This window comes from Chanodichthys erythropterus, chromosome 3 (assembly GCF_024489055.1).
Source record: "Chanodichthys erythropterus isolate Z2021 chromosome 3, ASM2448905v1, whole genome shotgun sequence".
Classification (NCBI taxonomy): domain Eukaryota; kingdom Metazoa; phylum Chordata; class Actinopteri; order Cypriniformes; family Xenocyprididae; genus Chanodichthys; species Chanodichthys erythropterus.
Genome location: NC_090223.1, coordinates 26381619 through 26399629, shown reverse-complemented (window position 1 = coordinate 26399629; position 18011 = coordinate 26381619). Strand labels below are relative to the sequence as shown.

General features: G+C 36.4%; 1 protein-coding gene across 2 annotated transcripts in view; it reads right to left on the bottom strand.

Annotated features, from left to right (window-relative positions):
• smurf2 (SMAD specific E3 ubiquitin protein ligase 2) overlaps nt 1–18011 on the bottom strand; it is a 60339-nt gene that overhangs the window by 26396 nt on the left and 15932 nt on the right. Inside the window, exons 2-3 of one of the 2 annotated variants that reach the window (XM_067381531.1) lie at nt 8488–8526; nt 5338–5446 (exon numbers count right to left, since the gene is read on the bottom strand). In XM_067381531.1, the coding sequence (XP_067237632.1) occupies nt 5338–5446; nt 8488–8526 (148 nt within the window). Of the gene's footprint in view, nt 1–57; nt 3384–5337; nt 5447–8487; nt 8527–18011 lie in introns of those variants that run through there. The other variant, XM_067381532.1, reaches the window with a different exon arrangement.

The window sequence follows — 18011 nt, the reverse complement described above, 5'->3', positions numbered from 1 at the left end:
ATCAAACTTCAACCAAATGCTCCATTATGATGCCTTTAAAGCAAACCAAACTCAGACCGTCTCTGTCTTGGCAGTCCATGGTGCAGTTTTCTTAGAAGGTACATTGCGAAACATGATTACATGCAGCAGCTCAGATGACAAGATCAGCTGCTTATTTTAGGGAAAAGATGACATGAAAAGGAAGACGATAAGAAAGGGGAAGAAGACAATGTAGAGTAAAAAAAGCAATGAAGAGAATGACAAAAAAGAGCAAGATGACGACAAACACGAAGAGGAAGCAGATGAAATTAACAGAAGAGAAGAAAAAGAAGAGGACAAGGAAGATGAAGAAGAGCAAGATGACAATGAAGTAGAGTGAGAAGATAATAAGGAAGACAGTAGATGAATAAGAAAAGGGAAGGAAGAGAATAAGAGGAAGGCAACAAAGATGTGGTGAAGGAGAAAAAGAATACACAAAGGGGAAGTCAAAGAGGAAGAAGACAAAAGGGAAATAGCTGAAGAGGAGGAAGAAGAAAACAAAGAAGATGACAAAGAAGAGCAAGAAGTTGACTGAGGAAGTGGATGAAAATGAAGAAAAGGAAGAGGGAGAAGATGATGAAGAACAGGACAAGGAATAAGAAGAAAAATAAGAAAAGGAATACCATAAAGAGGAAGAAGATGAAGAAGAGCAAGAGGTAGACAAAGTAGATGAAAACTATGAATAAGAGGAAGGAGGCGAGGAAGAGTGTAACGAGGAATAAGATTACAAAAAGAAAGGAAATAGGGGACAAACAAGAAGTAGATGAAGATGAAAAGATGAAGAAACCAAAACACAGAAAAGAACTGGGTTCTTTTTCACTCTATTGACGTCTTGGTCCACTTAAAGGAGTCTTGGTTTGGTTCTTGTAAACAGGACTCTAAGGGTGCATTCACACTTGTAGTTCGGTTTGTTTGGTTAATTTGGTCCGGATCAAAAAAGAAAAAAAACATTTAGTCCTGGTCCGATTAGCGTTCAGCGTTCAGGCAATTTTATCACCGAACCAAAAGATACCGAACCTAAAGGCAAAGGGATACATTCACAATGTGATTGGTCGGATTTTATGACATACTGCCTATTTTGAGACGGAACTTACCGAACATCCAAAACAATGCTGTTTTCTGAGGTAAATGCGCTCTTTTTGTTTGTGTAGCCTGCATGTGATGGTATTTTGGTCAGCTGGGACCTCGTGAAGAGCTTATAAAATGTGTAAAGTAGTCAAAACACCGGCGGGAATCCATCCGTCACACACAGATCTGCTGAATGGAGACGCGCGTCTGATGCCTGTGATGGGCAAACTCGCGACTATGACAAGAAAAACCAACATGTGTGAGGATTCTGTCCTTTTTAGGGTCTCGTCTTCCTGTTTTTGGTTCGTTTACATGTCTTTGGTCCGTGTTGCGTTCATATATCATTCGAACCACACCAGAGTTTGTTTGGATACGGACCAAGACCCATCTTTTCAGCGGGCTCGGTCCGCTTATTTGGTGCGCACCGGGGTTCGGGTGGCAGCGTTCACATATGTTCAAATGAACCGCACTAACTGAACAATCGCACCAGGGTTCATTTTAATAGAACCAAACATGACAAGTGTGAACGCACCCTAAGGGGGGAAAACACCCCAAATCTTCTCATTATTTCAGCAAGATCTGAACCAAGAACTTCAAGCAATCCAATGCAGTTCTCTTGTTTTCTTACCACTGTCTGCATTTCATCAACTCCTACATAAAACTCAGCTGGTTTTTCTGAATATTTTGGCACGGTGTTAGACAAAACAAATGATTCCCTCAAAGTCAGGGAACAGAAACACCTCAAGAACTGGACATCAAAAGGAGCTAGCCTGTCAAAAAAACGTCCAAGCAAAGTCTGAATGTTCTGTAAGCCTGCCAATGGGACAGAATCCCTGGGCAAAAAGATCTTGTTTGGACTGAAAACCAATCGAAGCGATAGACGAGTAAAGAGAGAAAGGGCAGAAAAAGGGGTAGGATTAAAGAAACAAGACAGAATGCCAATGACTCAGTGGATGTTCTGACCAGAATGAGCCCAAACAAACCCAAACAATCAATGCACTTCTCTCTGATCTGGAGAGCATTTATCAACTGTCTACAGAGCCAAAAACCAGCTCTGAAGTCTAAGCTCATAACAACCCTTATTCACAATATGCAGGAGAGTCTTAACGCCAAATTTGACTTATACTACCAGACAACAGCTTGTAGCAACAAGTTACCCAACTAGACCAAAAGGTGACAGAGCAAAACAAATGCCAAGACAAACCCGAAACCTGTGCTGTCAACAGATAATTATAGCTTTGTGCATTTTAAGTTTCTCTGATTACCCTTCATCAAACCCAATAGTTTCCCAGGAAATAACAACAACCATAACCATAAATAAGTTACTAACAAAACGATATGGCCAATATGATGGCCAATGGTATAAAAGTGCGTCAAGACTTCGAACTTAAACGTAGCTGGGGCATCTATTTTACTCACACTGCTGTATGCCATCCTGTTAAAAAACTTTTTTTCTTAGACTGCTTAACTTTTGTTCACTTTTCCCTCATTCATGTGTCGAGCACCGCCTTGAGCAAGTGAACAGTCACTCGTCTCATTCACTCCAGTTGGATATTGCTTGCCTTGTATTACGCATAATTTTACTTATTTTATGTGGCGGTTAAATACACACAACAATATCAATCATTTGATTATGATTTGATCATGATTTAATTATGTGAAAATTCCCCTCTTGGCGAGTAGATCCTTGCTCAAGCTCTTAAAGTGACAAGCAACCTAATGAACTTGCTGCTGTCTGTCACGTTAATCAAAAAACAAAAGACAAAATTAAGGAAATCACTCCCTGCTCTACTAACTTTATTAGTAAGCATTAATCTGTATTTAATTTTTACAGTGAAGACCATCCAGTGTTGTTTTTTTACATTTAAATACTTTATTTAATTTCTGTAGTTTTTTACCTGAATCCTACTGTTAGATCCACCTGAAACACTTAAAGCCATGTTTATTGCATTTGTCTCTATCTATTTTTGCTATTGTTTGAAAATGTGTTTATTTGTTCTTATTTATTATTTTATGACTGTTCACTTTTTTTTTTTTTTGTGTAAATTTAGTTCAGTTTCTAATAAATCGGTGTGAAAGCTATTGCAGCAAAATTATGCAAATTATCATAAAATTCATGAGATGATAATAAATACCCTGTGGTATCGAATATCGATATTTTTTAAGGTATCCTATGGAAAGTAGAAATTCCAGTATCGTGACAATACTACAACTATGACAATTTAAACACAAAAAAATATTAAAACACAATCTTTTTAAATACATTAACATATCTTGACATCCAAAAAAGAGCAGCATACACAGCCTTTAAACACTGACAAAGCATCAAATATAATGAGCAGGTTCTGTGCAGGTAAAGCTGAATAACTAACCAGGATTAAAGGACTGGTCACAGCTTAAAGCTAACTTTATTCAAGAGTTTCCCACCATGTTCGTGCATTGTGCTTTAATTTCCATACATTTTATCAGTTTCTACAGACTAGAACATCTCTAAAAAGTGTCTCTGACCTAAATATCTAGCACATCTTCTCTTGCATTCATTTTTTAACAGTTTCCTCACATCTAGGTTAACGTTTTAATCTTACTGCTTATGCATTATTGTAAATCGCTTGAGATAAAAGCATCTGCTAAATACATAAATGTAAATGTTAATCTCTGTTGGTATTGTTTTCGGTTATCAGCAAGTTTTTCTCCTGCTTGACTCTCTGTACTATTGTTCATTATGCACATTAGCAGTTATCTTTCTGTTCAACATGCAGCTTTTGGAGGTTTTCAGTCCTGTCAATCTAAATGATTTTGACATTCTGGGGTCCTGACGTTCAACAAAAATAACAAAACCACTAAATAGCTTGATAACCTTTCAACAATGGCTACATTTCAACTGTTTTCTCTGCCAACAAAACGACAACTGATTGAACCCTTGTGATGTGCATTATGGGAGTACTTAATGCACATCACAGTTTTACTAACATATAACTTGACTTCAAAAGTACTTATTAAAACCCTGATGGTGAACAGAAATCCCAGTGTACTTTAAGTATTTAGGATGTAGGATTTAAGCAACATCTCAGTGGTTTTCTCTTCCCCACCCATTATTCTGGGTTGCGGGGAGGGCTTTAGAAACGGCGGCCTATTTTCCGCTGACAGACGTGACATGTTTGGCTAACTCGACAGCCGTCCTGGGGGGTGAGGGTTAGTCTAATGTTGCCCTGGCAACCAAACAAACGGAGACGTGTGCTTCCTCTAGCTGCCGGCTGTCAGCTCAACATGAGAAGGGGACAAGTATTGGAAATCTGCTCGCTTTTTTTTTTTTTTTTTTTTTTCGACCTTCGCTCTCTTATGCTTTCCATCCTCTCTTACATTTAGTTTTTGGTCTGTGGGAAAAGTGGCAGGCCTGAATGGAGGGAAAGTTTCTATTTTTATTCCAGTTGATACTCGTAGTTGTTAATAAAACCTCCTTAAAAATGTAAATAGAGCTAGAAGCGTACAGTATAACTAATGGATATGGGATTTTTCACCCATGCCCAAACTCCCATGGAAATCCGCTCAGTGATCTCCACAGATAGAGCCGTCGACTCCAGAGGAGGTGACCTAAATCCTCAAAGCCTGAAGGATGCTGGGAGCTTTACTGATGGGCTACATTGATTAAGAGATTGGAAGAAATCGTACACCACTAGTTCAAGAAAAAACCCTGCAGTTACTTGCAAGTGCATGTTAATGTGTTGGTTCAACTCTAAATTTTAATTTTGCCATTATTTACACACCCTTGTGTCATTCCAGACCTTAATGATTTTCTTTCTTTTGCTAAACACAACATTTGAACAGAGATCAAAGATTTATAATGTTGAGAAAAATATTTAAACCACTATTGTCAATGCAACAAATAATTATTGTCGAGCTCAAAGACAAAAAGCACCATAAATGTGGTCTATACATTCGCTAACTGTGCGTATGGACGAACTTGTGCATGAAATCTACGTACAAACATTTTCACAAACAAATCATGATTCATCAGTGGTGCATAAAGTTGCATTTTAGCCACCCCTTACCAAAACGTTTACAGTGGGTGTAGAAATACATTTTCAAACAGAAAATCAAAATTAGTCTGGTTTCTGAACATTTTTGTCTCAGGTTTATATTTCAAACATTTAAACTGAACTGGGATCAGCTTTAAAGGAAATTAAGGTGTGATAGTGGGTGTGTGTAACTGAGAAACCCGTTAATTTTTATCAGACCAGGAAGAGCTCTTACAGGTCATAGTGTTGGTTCCATTTGGGGTCCAGAGTGTTCCTCACTGTGTCTGTTGAGTGGCACTGCCCTGAACCGTCCACCACCACTTTAGCGAAGGGGTCTGGCAGCCCTGCAAAAATACAGAAACAACATCTTCTGTAGATTGAAATTTTGAAGTTTGGCAGCAGAATCCAAAATACCAAAGCTCCAATACTACAGATGCACTAACACTAGAAATGGAGACTGTCAAGAAACATGTTAGACTTTTTGTGTTATTCCCACACAATATTATTATAGACTATTTACAATGCATTCAGAAAGTATTAGAGTCATTTCAGTTTTTCACATTTTGTTATAATACAGCTAAAATACTTCAGAATATTATTAGTTAATTCATATTTCAGTTTTTATTTATGATATTTCAGTTTTTCTCTTTTTAATGAATGGGTCTGAAGATGTTCTCATTGCCCTGTATACAGTATAACTTAATACTTATATCAGTTATGTAACGATACTGCTACATTTTATGGTTATTAAGGATAGTTTTAATTGATTTTTGATTACAATGAGAGCGATTAAATGAGCATAATTAACGTGGGTTACGTATTTAAAGGATTACTTTTCTTGTTACTTCCAAAAAGTACAAACCCGATTCCAAAAAAGTTGGAAGACACTGTACAAATTGTGAATAAAAAAGGAATGCAATAATTTATAAATCTCATAAACTTATATTTTATTCACAATAGAATATAGATAACATATCAAATGTTGAAAGTGAGACATTTTGAAATGTCATGCCAAATATTGGCTCATTTTGGATTTCATGAGAGCTACACATTCCAAAAAAGTTGGGAAAGGTAGAAATAAGAGGCCAGAAAAGTTAAATGTACATATAAGGAACAGCTGGAGGACCAATTTGCAACTTATTAGGTCAATTGGCAACATGATTGGGTATAAAAAGAGCCTCTCAGAGTGGCAGTGTCTCTCAGAAATCAAGATGGGCAGAAGATCACCAATTCTCCCAATGCTGTGGCGAAAAATAGTGGAGCAATATCAAAAAGAAGTTTCTCAGAGAAAAATTGCAAAGAGTTTGAAGTTATCATCATTTACAGTGCATAATATCATCCAAAGTTTCAGAGAATCTGGAACAATCTCTGTGCGTAAGGGTCAAGGCCGGAAAACCATACTGGATGCCCGTGATCTTCGGGCCCTTAGACGGCACTGCATCACATACAGGAATGCTACTGTAATGGAAATCACAACATGGACTCAGGAATACTTCCAGAAAACATTGTCGGTGAACAATCCACCGTGCCATTCGCCGTTGCCGGCTAAAACTCTATAGGTCAAAAAAGAAGCCATATCTAAACATGATCCAGAAGCGCAGGCGTTTTCTCTGGGCCAAGGGTCATTTAAAGTGGACTGTGGCAAATTGGAAAACTGTTCTGTGGTCAGATGAATCAAAATTTGAAGTTCTTTTTTGGAAAACTGGGACGCCATGTCATCCGGACTAAAGAGGACAAGGACAACCCAAGTTGTTATCAGCGCTCAGTTCAGAAGCCTGCATCTCTGATGGTATGGGGTTGCATGAGTGCGTGTGGCATGGGCAGCTTACACATCTGGAAAGGCACCATCAATGCAGAAAGGTATATCCAAGTTCTAGAACAACATATGCTCCTATCCAGACGTCGTCTCTTTCAGGGAAGACCTTGCATTTTCCAACATGACAATGCCAGACCACATACTGCATCAATTACAACATCATGGCTGCGTAGAAGAAGGATCCGGGTACTGAAATGGCCAGCCTGCAGTCCAGATCTTTCTCCCATAGAAAACATTTGGCGCATCATAAAGAGGAAGATGCGACAAAGAAGACCTAAGACAGTTGAGCAACTAGAAGCCTGTATTAGACAAGAATGGGACAACATTCCTATTCCTAAACTTGAGAAAAATCTCCTCAGTCCCCAGACGTTTGCAGACTGTTATAAAAAGGGGATGCCACACAGTGGTAAACATGGCCTTGTCCCAACTTTTTTGAGATGTTGAAATTTAAAATGATACATTTTCTCAGTTTAAACATTTGATATGCCATCTATGTTGTATTCTGAATAAAATATTGAAATTTGACACTTCCACATCATTGCATTCTGTTTTTATTCACAATTTGTACAGTGTCCCAACTTTTTTGGAATCGGGTTTGTACATTTTCTGCATTACAGCCAACACTGGTGGTGATTTAATATATGCATTCATAAAAATAATTGTATTGGACTGAATACACATTTAGTTTTCTAGATCGGCGCTTTTGTATTGATGCTGTTTAAATTAGATTTAGTATTTAAATTAAATGTTGATTTAAATTTCAAAATAAGCAGTTATCTATATTTCATAATTTACATTATAATATTATGACACACATCAAAACGTGACAAAGATCTTTTTTTAGCTTTTAGCTGTTTTTTTTTTTTTTCGGCCATAACAGGAAAATAATTAATTATTAGTAGATTATTAGCCAGAATTATGATATATCCCTATTCCTAACAAACACTTTTCCTCAAAATATAGTTTTTTTCCTCTTTCTTTTTTTATTATAATTTTTATATTCTGTTATTTTGGAATATAGAAAATAGAAATAGAAATCAAATCTGTGTGTGTGGCTTTATGAATTCAACTGCAGCGTGAGAAGGAGGGGAAAGATATGTATGAAGTTTTACAAAGAGAAGAGAGACTATCTCTTCATTTAATTACATACAGTCTGCCAACATTGCATTTCTGCTCCTACATTTTTTACTTTCTCCTTTTTCACCAGACTTGCCTGGTACCTGTCTCTCTTCCAACCCCCTAACAACGTTTCTCTCAACGTCTTTGATATCTGATGAGTGTTTCAGATGTGGGCTTGGTTGTTTGTGTTTGTCGGGGTAGAGAGTCGAGGCAGAGAAACTGGCAAGCATACATGTGTCAACCAGCGGTTGCTTTGTCTCCCCAAACTGACCCACATTTCTGCTGTCTCGTGGGGGAAGAGCACTTATCTCTCTCTGCACACTTTTAACAGATGAGCCCTTGCTAAAACACCGCTCAGAGACACGGAGACAGGAATAGAGCGCTCTTGCAGTTCACTCGTTCTCTCTCACACACACACGTTCTCAGTATTTATGAAGGCCGTATACTTACGGAAGAAGTCTTTCTTCACCAGGTTCTTTGCGCATAGAACTGCAGAGAGAAAAGAGGGAAAAAACATCATCATTATTTGGACATTTCGAAATAGATATCTGCGAAACATCTAAACTGTGATTTATGTTTTAAAATACAGTTTACGTCAGGTTGCAAACATTTTTTTTTTTTTTAATCAGCAATTTATAATTTTTAAGTAAAACTGTGTAAGATACAAAGTCTTGTTTTCACAAAATATATATTTTGAAGTAAGCTATTTTTTTTAAAATATATTTTTAAAAAATGATTTCATACCCCACCTGGAAACTTTTTTTTTTAGATTCATGTTTAAATTCTGACAACTTGTCAGTGGGATAGGCACCACAAAACTTAATTTAAGATATATTCTCTTAAAAACAAGCATTAACTTAATTATGTACATGATTTTTGCTTAGCAAATAACATGATCTCTCTTAGAAAATGACAAATTAAATTATTTTGGTAGTGGAAAATTGAGTTCAGGGGGATTTAGGTCTCACAATGGCTGACAGCACAGTCGATAGGTTTTTAATTTCCAAGCTCTGTATTTTTAGGATCTTAGCATATTTAAACTGCTGAGAAAATGTTTAAATCCATAGCGCGGCTCTTACAGCGCTCAGCACTCCCAGATCAAACTCACAATGTATTAGAGATGAAAAAAAAAAAGGCCCTCTGATCCACAACCCACTGCTGTCCTATATTCAGTTTAACTCAGAGTTAAAATAAAAAAGTTCTTCTGACTTCAAACTGGCCTGAGCTATCAGCTAACACAAGAGATTTCAGTTAAAAGCTTCCCATACAATACCACAGGCAACTCCAGGGAGATCTTTATTCTTCCTTTGACAACTGCGAGAATGTCAAGAGGTTAAGAAACACTTACGAAAAGTGTTGGGGAGTAACTAGTTACATGTAAGGGAGTTACGTAATTTAATTACAAAATAAATGCAACTGTTATCAGTTATAGTTACTGAGAAAAAATGTGTAATTATATTAGCTACTTAGAAAAAATGTTATCAATTACAAAGGGGGTTACATATGAATATTTTCTGTAAAAAGATGATATGTTAAATGATATTCATTTGTTTAATTGATTTTCCCCATATTGCATTGACTGCTCTAAAATATGAGACACCAAGGTTTCAGGAGTTCAGGACACAGAATAGGACACATGCTTATTTAATAACTGTTTTATTTCCTATTTGGGTTTATGTATATGCTATATTTTTTAAGATTAACTGTTTTTTTTTCCCCAAGGCATTGTTAGATGCCAGTGTTTCCTGTCATAGCTATGCAAAGACATGATTTCAAAAACAGTATCATAGCTATTAAACTATTTCTTGTTATGATATTAAATCTGTATTTAACCTGAGAACGACCTCAAAGTAAAAAGAGGTGCTAAAGTCTGATTTTGTGGTGGCTGTGCTTTAAAATTAAATTATTATAATCTTAATTCAGATGATGATTTTGAAGTCTGACAGTAGTCAGTGGTGACAAACTGCCTGGTTTAAATGTTTGAAAATGTTTAACAGTTGAAAACATTCATTAGAAAATTTAGAAAAGTAATTGAAATAGTTACATGATTTATTACATTTTAAATAGAGTAACTTGTAATCTGTAACCTATTACATTTGCAAAGTAACCTTTCCAACACTGTTTATGAATATCAACAAAGCTGAAGAGCACTGACGATCAAAATGATTAACTAATGAGGTTCATAACTTGGACTAAGGGTGAGAAATGTTCATTTCCATTTGTAACAGTGAAACCTTTCAAAATACTGATTGTATTGTAAAATGCTCAGACACAATCCAAGGAGCATTTGGAGACAATAACCGTAGGGAGCAAGGGAGCCAGGGAGCAAGAAACTGGACAAAATGTAAGATGAAAGTGGTTGTAAAAAGTAGGGATGCTGAGCCAATAACGTAATGAACAAAATTAAAATTCTATGCTATGCTATATTTCTAAATGCTTTGAAAATAAAATATTATAAACTGAAATCAATCAATTTAAATGTTAAAAATGAATTTACAACATTACAACATTATAATGTGCAGTATAAAAATGTATTTAGAGATTACATTTAAAGTGTTATTAAATTATTAGTGTTTTAAAGATTAAAGTGATTGGCAGGAAAAAGTTATCTAAATGTAAAAATGGGAAAATGAGCATGGGCAATTAAATATCTGATATACATATGCAATATCGCATATGCAATAGTCTACAACTGGTAAGAACTTAAAGAGAAACAGAGAGAAAAAAAAAGTAAATGAGGGCAGACAGATATTTGAGGGAGAGACGAAAAGCTAAAAAGGGAGGACAGACTGCACGAGAAACCATGGAGACAGGAATGAAGGGCGACTAGAGGGCAGGAGGACCACATTCGAGGTATTCAGACTAAAACTAAGCAGTTCACCCCACCAGATGTAAGAAAGCTGAGAAGGTAAGAATAACTGGAATGTGTGGAGGAGGTTAAAGGGCAGAGAAAATGTTCATGTGCAGGTGAGTCGCAGACTTTACTTAGCAAATCCAAACACCCATACTGAGACTGCTATTGATTCTGTCTGCGGCACGACCGCGGCTATTCCTCACCTCGCACATGCACCGCGAGAATTAAACACACATACAAAGCACACATATATGAGAAAAAAAAAATACATATGAAAGGACTGGAAAAAATACATACATAAAATAATGTAAGTGTGTGTATATTTTTTCCAACCTCAGCATGCATGTATTTTTCTCAGATTTTTAATTTATCCTTGTGATAAATTTTCAGCAATGATGAAGTTTTCAGCAGTCACTAAAAAAACAAAAGCTAGCAAAAATATGTTCTAAGAATGTTTTGATAACATTCCCATTACGTTATGCCAATTTTATTTCTAAATGTTCTCTGAACGTTCAAAATGACCAGTTTATTAAATGTTTTAAAAACGTTTTCCTTGGTTATACAGATAAAACATTCCATTTTATAATTTTGCAAACATTATAACACTACTTTTGAAATGTTCTTTGTTAAATGAACATCCAACTAAAATGTTTCAGAAGAAAAGGTTCATTAACTATGTATAAATAACATTTTTGTGTTGAGAACATTATTAAAGACAACTTTTAATGAACATTCGTATTAACGTTACCAGAAGAACATTTGTTCATAACTCTGAAAGAACCTTGCTAGAACATTAAAGTTCTGAGAACAATCCCTGATGGCTCAGGAAATAAACAGAAAAATAAAAATGATCAGGCCACTGCGTCAGGAAGAGTGAAGAGACTCATGTGAAGGGTTCGAAGAGTTGCAGCAGGTGATGATAGCGACCAAGAAAAGGACAGGAGATGGCAAGAGAAAGAGGAGAGGGAGGGATCGGATAAAAAGGAAACATGCTTGCTTCGCAGTCGAGGAAGAATTTCTCTCTGCAAACATCCCTGGGAATGTTTAACGTTCCAGTGAAACCCACCTCATCATTCCACCATCTGGAATGTATCTCTCTCTCTCTGTATGGAAGTCTCACTCACACACACACACGCACACACGGCCTTCAACACCTCGTCTGCACTCAACTCCATTAATTATTGACATGAAGCAACAGTGTCTGTATTAGAGACAAATTAGATGAACTAGTTACAGAGCATTTAGGAATGAATACAAACACTGAAATTTTAAAAAGCAAATAATGTGAGTGAAAACAATTTAGCACATTAGCATTTAACATTTGTAGCAACTGCCCTTCTAATAGACTCGGAGTAGACACCATACTTAATTTGATGAAAACAAAGTTGAGACTGAGCAATAAAGGACATTACTTTCACTATCTTGTCTCATCTTAAATTACACAATGCATGTTTTCTGAAAGTTTTAGTCCACTAAAAATGTGGAAAGGCATTTTTCATTTTGTTGACTGAACAAATTAACACTCTAAACTGGAAAAAAAGTTGTATATCAAACAAACACTATTGGAGTATGTTTAAGTATTTTTTTTTTAATTTACTAGCAAAACCTGAGTGAAAATGGTTTCAAAGTAATTTTTTCAGTGTAAATGATATTTATTCCTCACAAATAAGAGTTGTCAAAAGTACCGACTTTGGTACCAATCGGTACTGAAATTTTAAAAATATGACGCTTTGAGCACTGTTGAGCGGATTTGTAAACACCTCTGATTGGCCATTGTGTTATTGGATATGTCCGTGATTGGCTATAATGGAAAACGCTTCAAAAAAGTTGTAAACAGTCCAGCGATAGACCAGTCCACGAGAGACGCCTGCTTTCAAATGCTCCCGTGTGTATCTGTGCAAGCACTCGGCGAAGAGCGTCATTGATGTTGTTTTTGAAGCGTTGATCATTGTAGCCAATCACAGACATATCTGATGAGCCGTGAACACAATGGCCAATCAGAGGTGTTTACGAATCCGCTCAACAGTGCTCAAAGCATCACATTTTTAAAATTTCAGTACAGATGTGGTACCGAAGTTAGTACTTTTGACAACTCTACTCGCAAACAGCCTAATTTTAGTTGCATCAAACTGAAGTCAACATGGAACGATTTTACTTTGTAATCTGATGCCTTTCCGAGAGAAACAGGACTTTTTCAACAAGAAAAAGTGCAATGCTACATGATTGGATTACACAAAAAACATAATAAAAAATAAGGGATTGGTGATGTCACCTGAAAAGAAAAGTTGTTTAAGAGGTGGAGCAAGTTGCAATAAATTTTAATTAAACATTTAAAATTTCTTTGGAACAACATGGGCCAAAGTTTACAGTAAGACCAGGGTTGTATATTTAAGGAAATATGCCAACTTTAATTTAATTTTGTCTAAATATGGCATCCCCTCTGACTGAAGTCCTTTATTCATTGAAGAGGTTCCTAGATCAGTAACAATGCCAAATTCCCTGAGTGAAATGCACTCAAGCAGTTAACAAAACACGCCATCTATCTCACACACAGCACTAGTTCATAAAGCACCATTTCTCCTTGTCTGCGCTGACAGATCAGTATGTCTGTGAGATGTATAGTGAACTGGCTGGCAGCATGTAATGTAGCAAATCTTCATTCCTACAAATGAGTTTCATCAAACTGGCTGTGAATCACATGCAAAGTGAAATTCTGACACATCTGTCTTCTGAGCCACAGCATCTGGCCCAACACAGATGTTCATTTATGAATGAAGTTATACACAGCCACCAACACACACTTATCAATTCATCATTCATGAAACATCAATGTGTACGCTCATATAAATAGACAAGAAACCGCTGTACTGAGAGCAAACCACAGATAAAAACCTGCCTTAGATTCTGTCAATGTTTATCTCTTTCCTGTCTCAAAGTAAACTGAAAAAGGTTTGACTGGTTTCTGTGACACTCTTAAAATATGCAACACTAGTTTAGTACATCAGATAACATCAGCTACTCGAAACCAAGAACAATGAACACTTAAAAGCAGTGCTTTACCTTACTGAGAGTAAAGAAAGGATATGCATAACTAAACGTTGTTCCAAACAATATAATGTTTTAACACAGTGGCTGAACTAAAGATAAAATCAAACTAATTTCAGCGTTTATGAAATACTGGAGAAAAAAAAAAAAAAAACGATGTCTGGCTTTGTAATATTGCCAAATATAAATTTTTAAACTACTATTAATTTAGCATTTCAAAACTTTGTACTAAAACAAATTGTTTTCAGTGTTGAACATTTACGCACCTTGTTAAAATTCGCAAGTAACTATAATCAGCTTTGCAACACTTTGTCCTTACATAATTTACATAATTTTAGGGCTGTCACTAACGATTATTTTGGTAATCAATCAATTATTTCGACGATTAATCGAGTAATCGTATTTTTTGGAGTAATATAAATAGAAAATGCATTATAGATTATAACAAATGCCTGAAGAGGGCGACAACAGCCAAGTGATTGATGTTGTTACGCAGCAGATTAAATCCTTAATATTGCCCAAATATTTACTCAAATTAAATCGACGAGCTGTGACAGCATAATTTATTAATCTAAGTTAATGTTAACTTCTAAATATAATACATTTTTAACCTTTTAAATAACCAAACACAAATTAAAAATAAATTTTGAATATTGAATTATAATACATGGAACAACAGTAATATTGATGCTTGCCTTAGCAAACACCACTTATTAAAAAAACAACAACAACAAAAAAAACATTCAACATTAAAAATACAAACAATTAATATATACATGGATCAAAATATCAATATATAATTAATATATACAAAAGTACCACAATACACTGTTGAACACAAAGTGATAAAAATGAGTTGAAAGATATTAAAAATGTGGGAAAGAGTTCAAAGTGTGGGAGACAGTCCCTGGTTTCCCACAGTTCTTAGATATATGATTAGGGCACTCAACATAACTCGCTGAATTAGTATTAATTAGTATATTAATTAGTATTATTAGTATATGACTCGCTGAATTAGTCAAAAAAGCCATTTTCAGGTCCAACTGTGTGTGGCTTTGTGTGTATGTCCAGAGGGCAAGATAGTAGCTAATTTAGGGTGTAGAAGCAAAGACAGTGGCAGTCTGAGGGTGACAGAGAGCAGTCTGATACGGGGAAGGGAAGTGACACGGTCAGTACTAGCAGCCGTCGCTCTGCCCTTATCAAGGGGCCTGGAAGAGCCGGACAAAGCGGCTGCAACGTGCATCTGTGTCCGTCACAAACACCTTCTTTGCGTCAAGAATTGAGACAAAGATAGGACTGAGATCCGTAGAGCTCAATGGGGAGACACAGAAAATAAGAAAAAACCCAGAAAGCACTGATAAAACGAAGGCAGGGAAACAAACGCGCAGATAGACAGCGAGAAGCAGTGTGAAAAAAGCTGAAGCACTCAAGGACTGCTCTTCTGCAAAGTCTCGAAGGAGTTCTGGAAAAGTAACGACTTTTTAAAGGGCTTCATTCCCACAGATGACGAGCTTCCAGCTCTACAGGATGCATACATTATCATTCCCATGACACGTGGCCCTTTTCTTCCATTCTGCTTTTCTTTTTCTGTGTCACGTTCGTGCATTCTTGTTCTCTGAATCACATGTGGACTCTGTAAGTGGCAAAAGGACTGTTTTGTTTTTGATGTTTTATCATCTTTGAAGTAGTCTTAAAATGAGACAAAAGCAAACATGAGAGTGAAACCCAATTTAACAAAGCCCAAACGTGACAGTGAAACCAAAATGGAGGTCTAGACGATAACCATCAATGCTGTGAAAACTCTTGCAACTCTGAGATGGTTCCCATCTAGACATGACCATGTCCAAGTAACATCTAAACTGTTTAAACACAACTGGAAAACAGGACGTACTCAGCTCGTTTTGACTTTAACCCAGATACCAAGTCGTCAGCTCTCCCTCTGGCAGAACGGGAGCTCAAAATAGCACTGAAGTTTAGATGTTATCGCTCTTCGTGTCTGGTGCAGCGGACGTCTTATGAATGACTAGACAATTTTCTAAGAAGTGGATCACGTCTTTCTTTGGAAAAAGATAATATAGTTGATCACATGTACTGGGTGGCACATCAATATTTTATTGGTTTTGCTGGAAGTCCTGTGTCATCCTTTCTGTGAATACACGTACAAAAACAAGAGGGAAGAAAAGAGGAGAGGTGAAGTGGATATGATTGGACCCGTCGGTTGAGCAAAAAGACAAATATTAGCTGTCAAAAACACTTTTGTACACTGTCAAAACACACCAATCACGCCAACTATGGCACAATGGTCACTGTTCTAGGCTAATCCCAATTCTCTTCACAAGGTCTGGGAATTCGCCATATTACAATAAACCAAATCCCATCTTTCTTTTGAGAAGGGCTCCCCAGAGGTTTACAAAGCTTTGACTACTAACAAGCTCAACTGGTTTAATGCAATGTAAGTTTGTCCTAATGTCTGTTTGATGAAAAACTGCACTGCCATCAATTGAGGTTTAACTACAGGGACAAAAAGACAAACTGTCTCCAACAGAGAAAATGGAGGGCCTGATATATCATCTTGTCTACCATGCTATGAAGATGTCAAATTATACAACCAAAATTCCGGAAAAGTTGGGACGTTTTTTAAATTTGAATTAAACGAAAACTAAAAGACTTTGAAATCACATGAGCTAATATATTTTATTTACAATAGAACATAGATAACATAAATGTTTAAACAGAGAAATTTTACAATTTTATGCACAAAATGAGCTCATTTCAAATTTGATGCCTTTTGATGCATTTTAAATGAGCCTTGGCCCACAGGACACGACGGCGCTTCTGGACCATGTTCACATATGGCTTCCTTTTTGCATGACAGAGCTTTAGTTGGCATCTGCAGATGGCACGGCAGATTGTGTTTACCGACAGTGGTTTCTGGAAGTATTCCTGGGCCCATTTAGTAATGTCATTGACACAATCATGCCGATGAGTGATACAGTGTCGTCTGAGGGCCCGAAGACCACAGGCATCCAATAAAATTCTTCGGCCTTGTCCGCTATGCACAGAGATTTCTCCAGTTTCTCTGAATCTTTTGATTATGTTATGCACTGTAGATGATGAGATTTGCCTTTGCAATTTGACATTGAGGAACATTGTTTTTATGTATTCCACAATCTTTTTACGCTCTCTTTCACAGATTGGAGAGCCTCTGCCCATCTTTACTTCTGAGAGACTCTGCCTCTCTAAGACATCCCTTTTATAGCTAATCATGTTACAGACCTGATATCAATTAACTTAATTAGTTGCTAGATGTTCTCCCAGCTGAATCTTTTCAAAATGTCTTGCTTTTTCAGCCATTTGTTGCCCCTGTGCCAACTTTTGAGACCTGTAGCAGGCATCAAATTTGAAATGAGCTCATTTGGTGGATAAAAGGGGAAAATTTCTCAGTTTGAACATTTGTTATGTTATCTATGTTCTATTGTGAATAAAATATTGGCTTGTGATTTGAAAGTCTTAGCTTTCATTTTATTCAAATTTAAAAAAAACATTTGGGTAAATCACCAAACTCAAGTCTAATTCCCATCCACAAAGCTTCCAAACACTAATTAAAACATTGATAATTACAAAGTTTTCAACCACCAATGGATTGCAAAGAAGTCTTTTCCCAAAAAGGCTTGATAAATGGTTAAGGCCATAAGGAATTGTGAGAAGATTTGGGGGTTGACAAAAATGGGGTTAGTGGTTAGATAATGTGAAAACTGCGTAATGGAACGCAACAGTGGAGAGGAAGTGGGGGTGTGAGAGAGAGAAGGCACATTAAAACCGAATGTTGTTCAGATAATTACTACTTTGGGATACAATCTACGATGGAACATCTATCCTTAATTTTCTCAAAACAAGGCTGAACTATGTGAGTCTCAATAAGTTAGAGCAGGAGTTTTCCAAACTTTATGCCACAGACCTCCACATCTGATGATCCCCTTTCTAACATAAAAAAAAAAACATCTATATATATATTTTCATGTACTTAGATGTATAAACTTGAGTAGAACCATAAAAACTATGGTTATCAATAGAA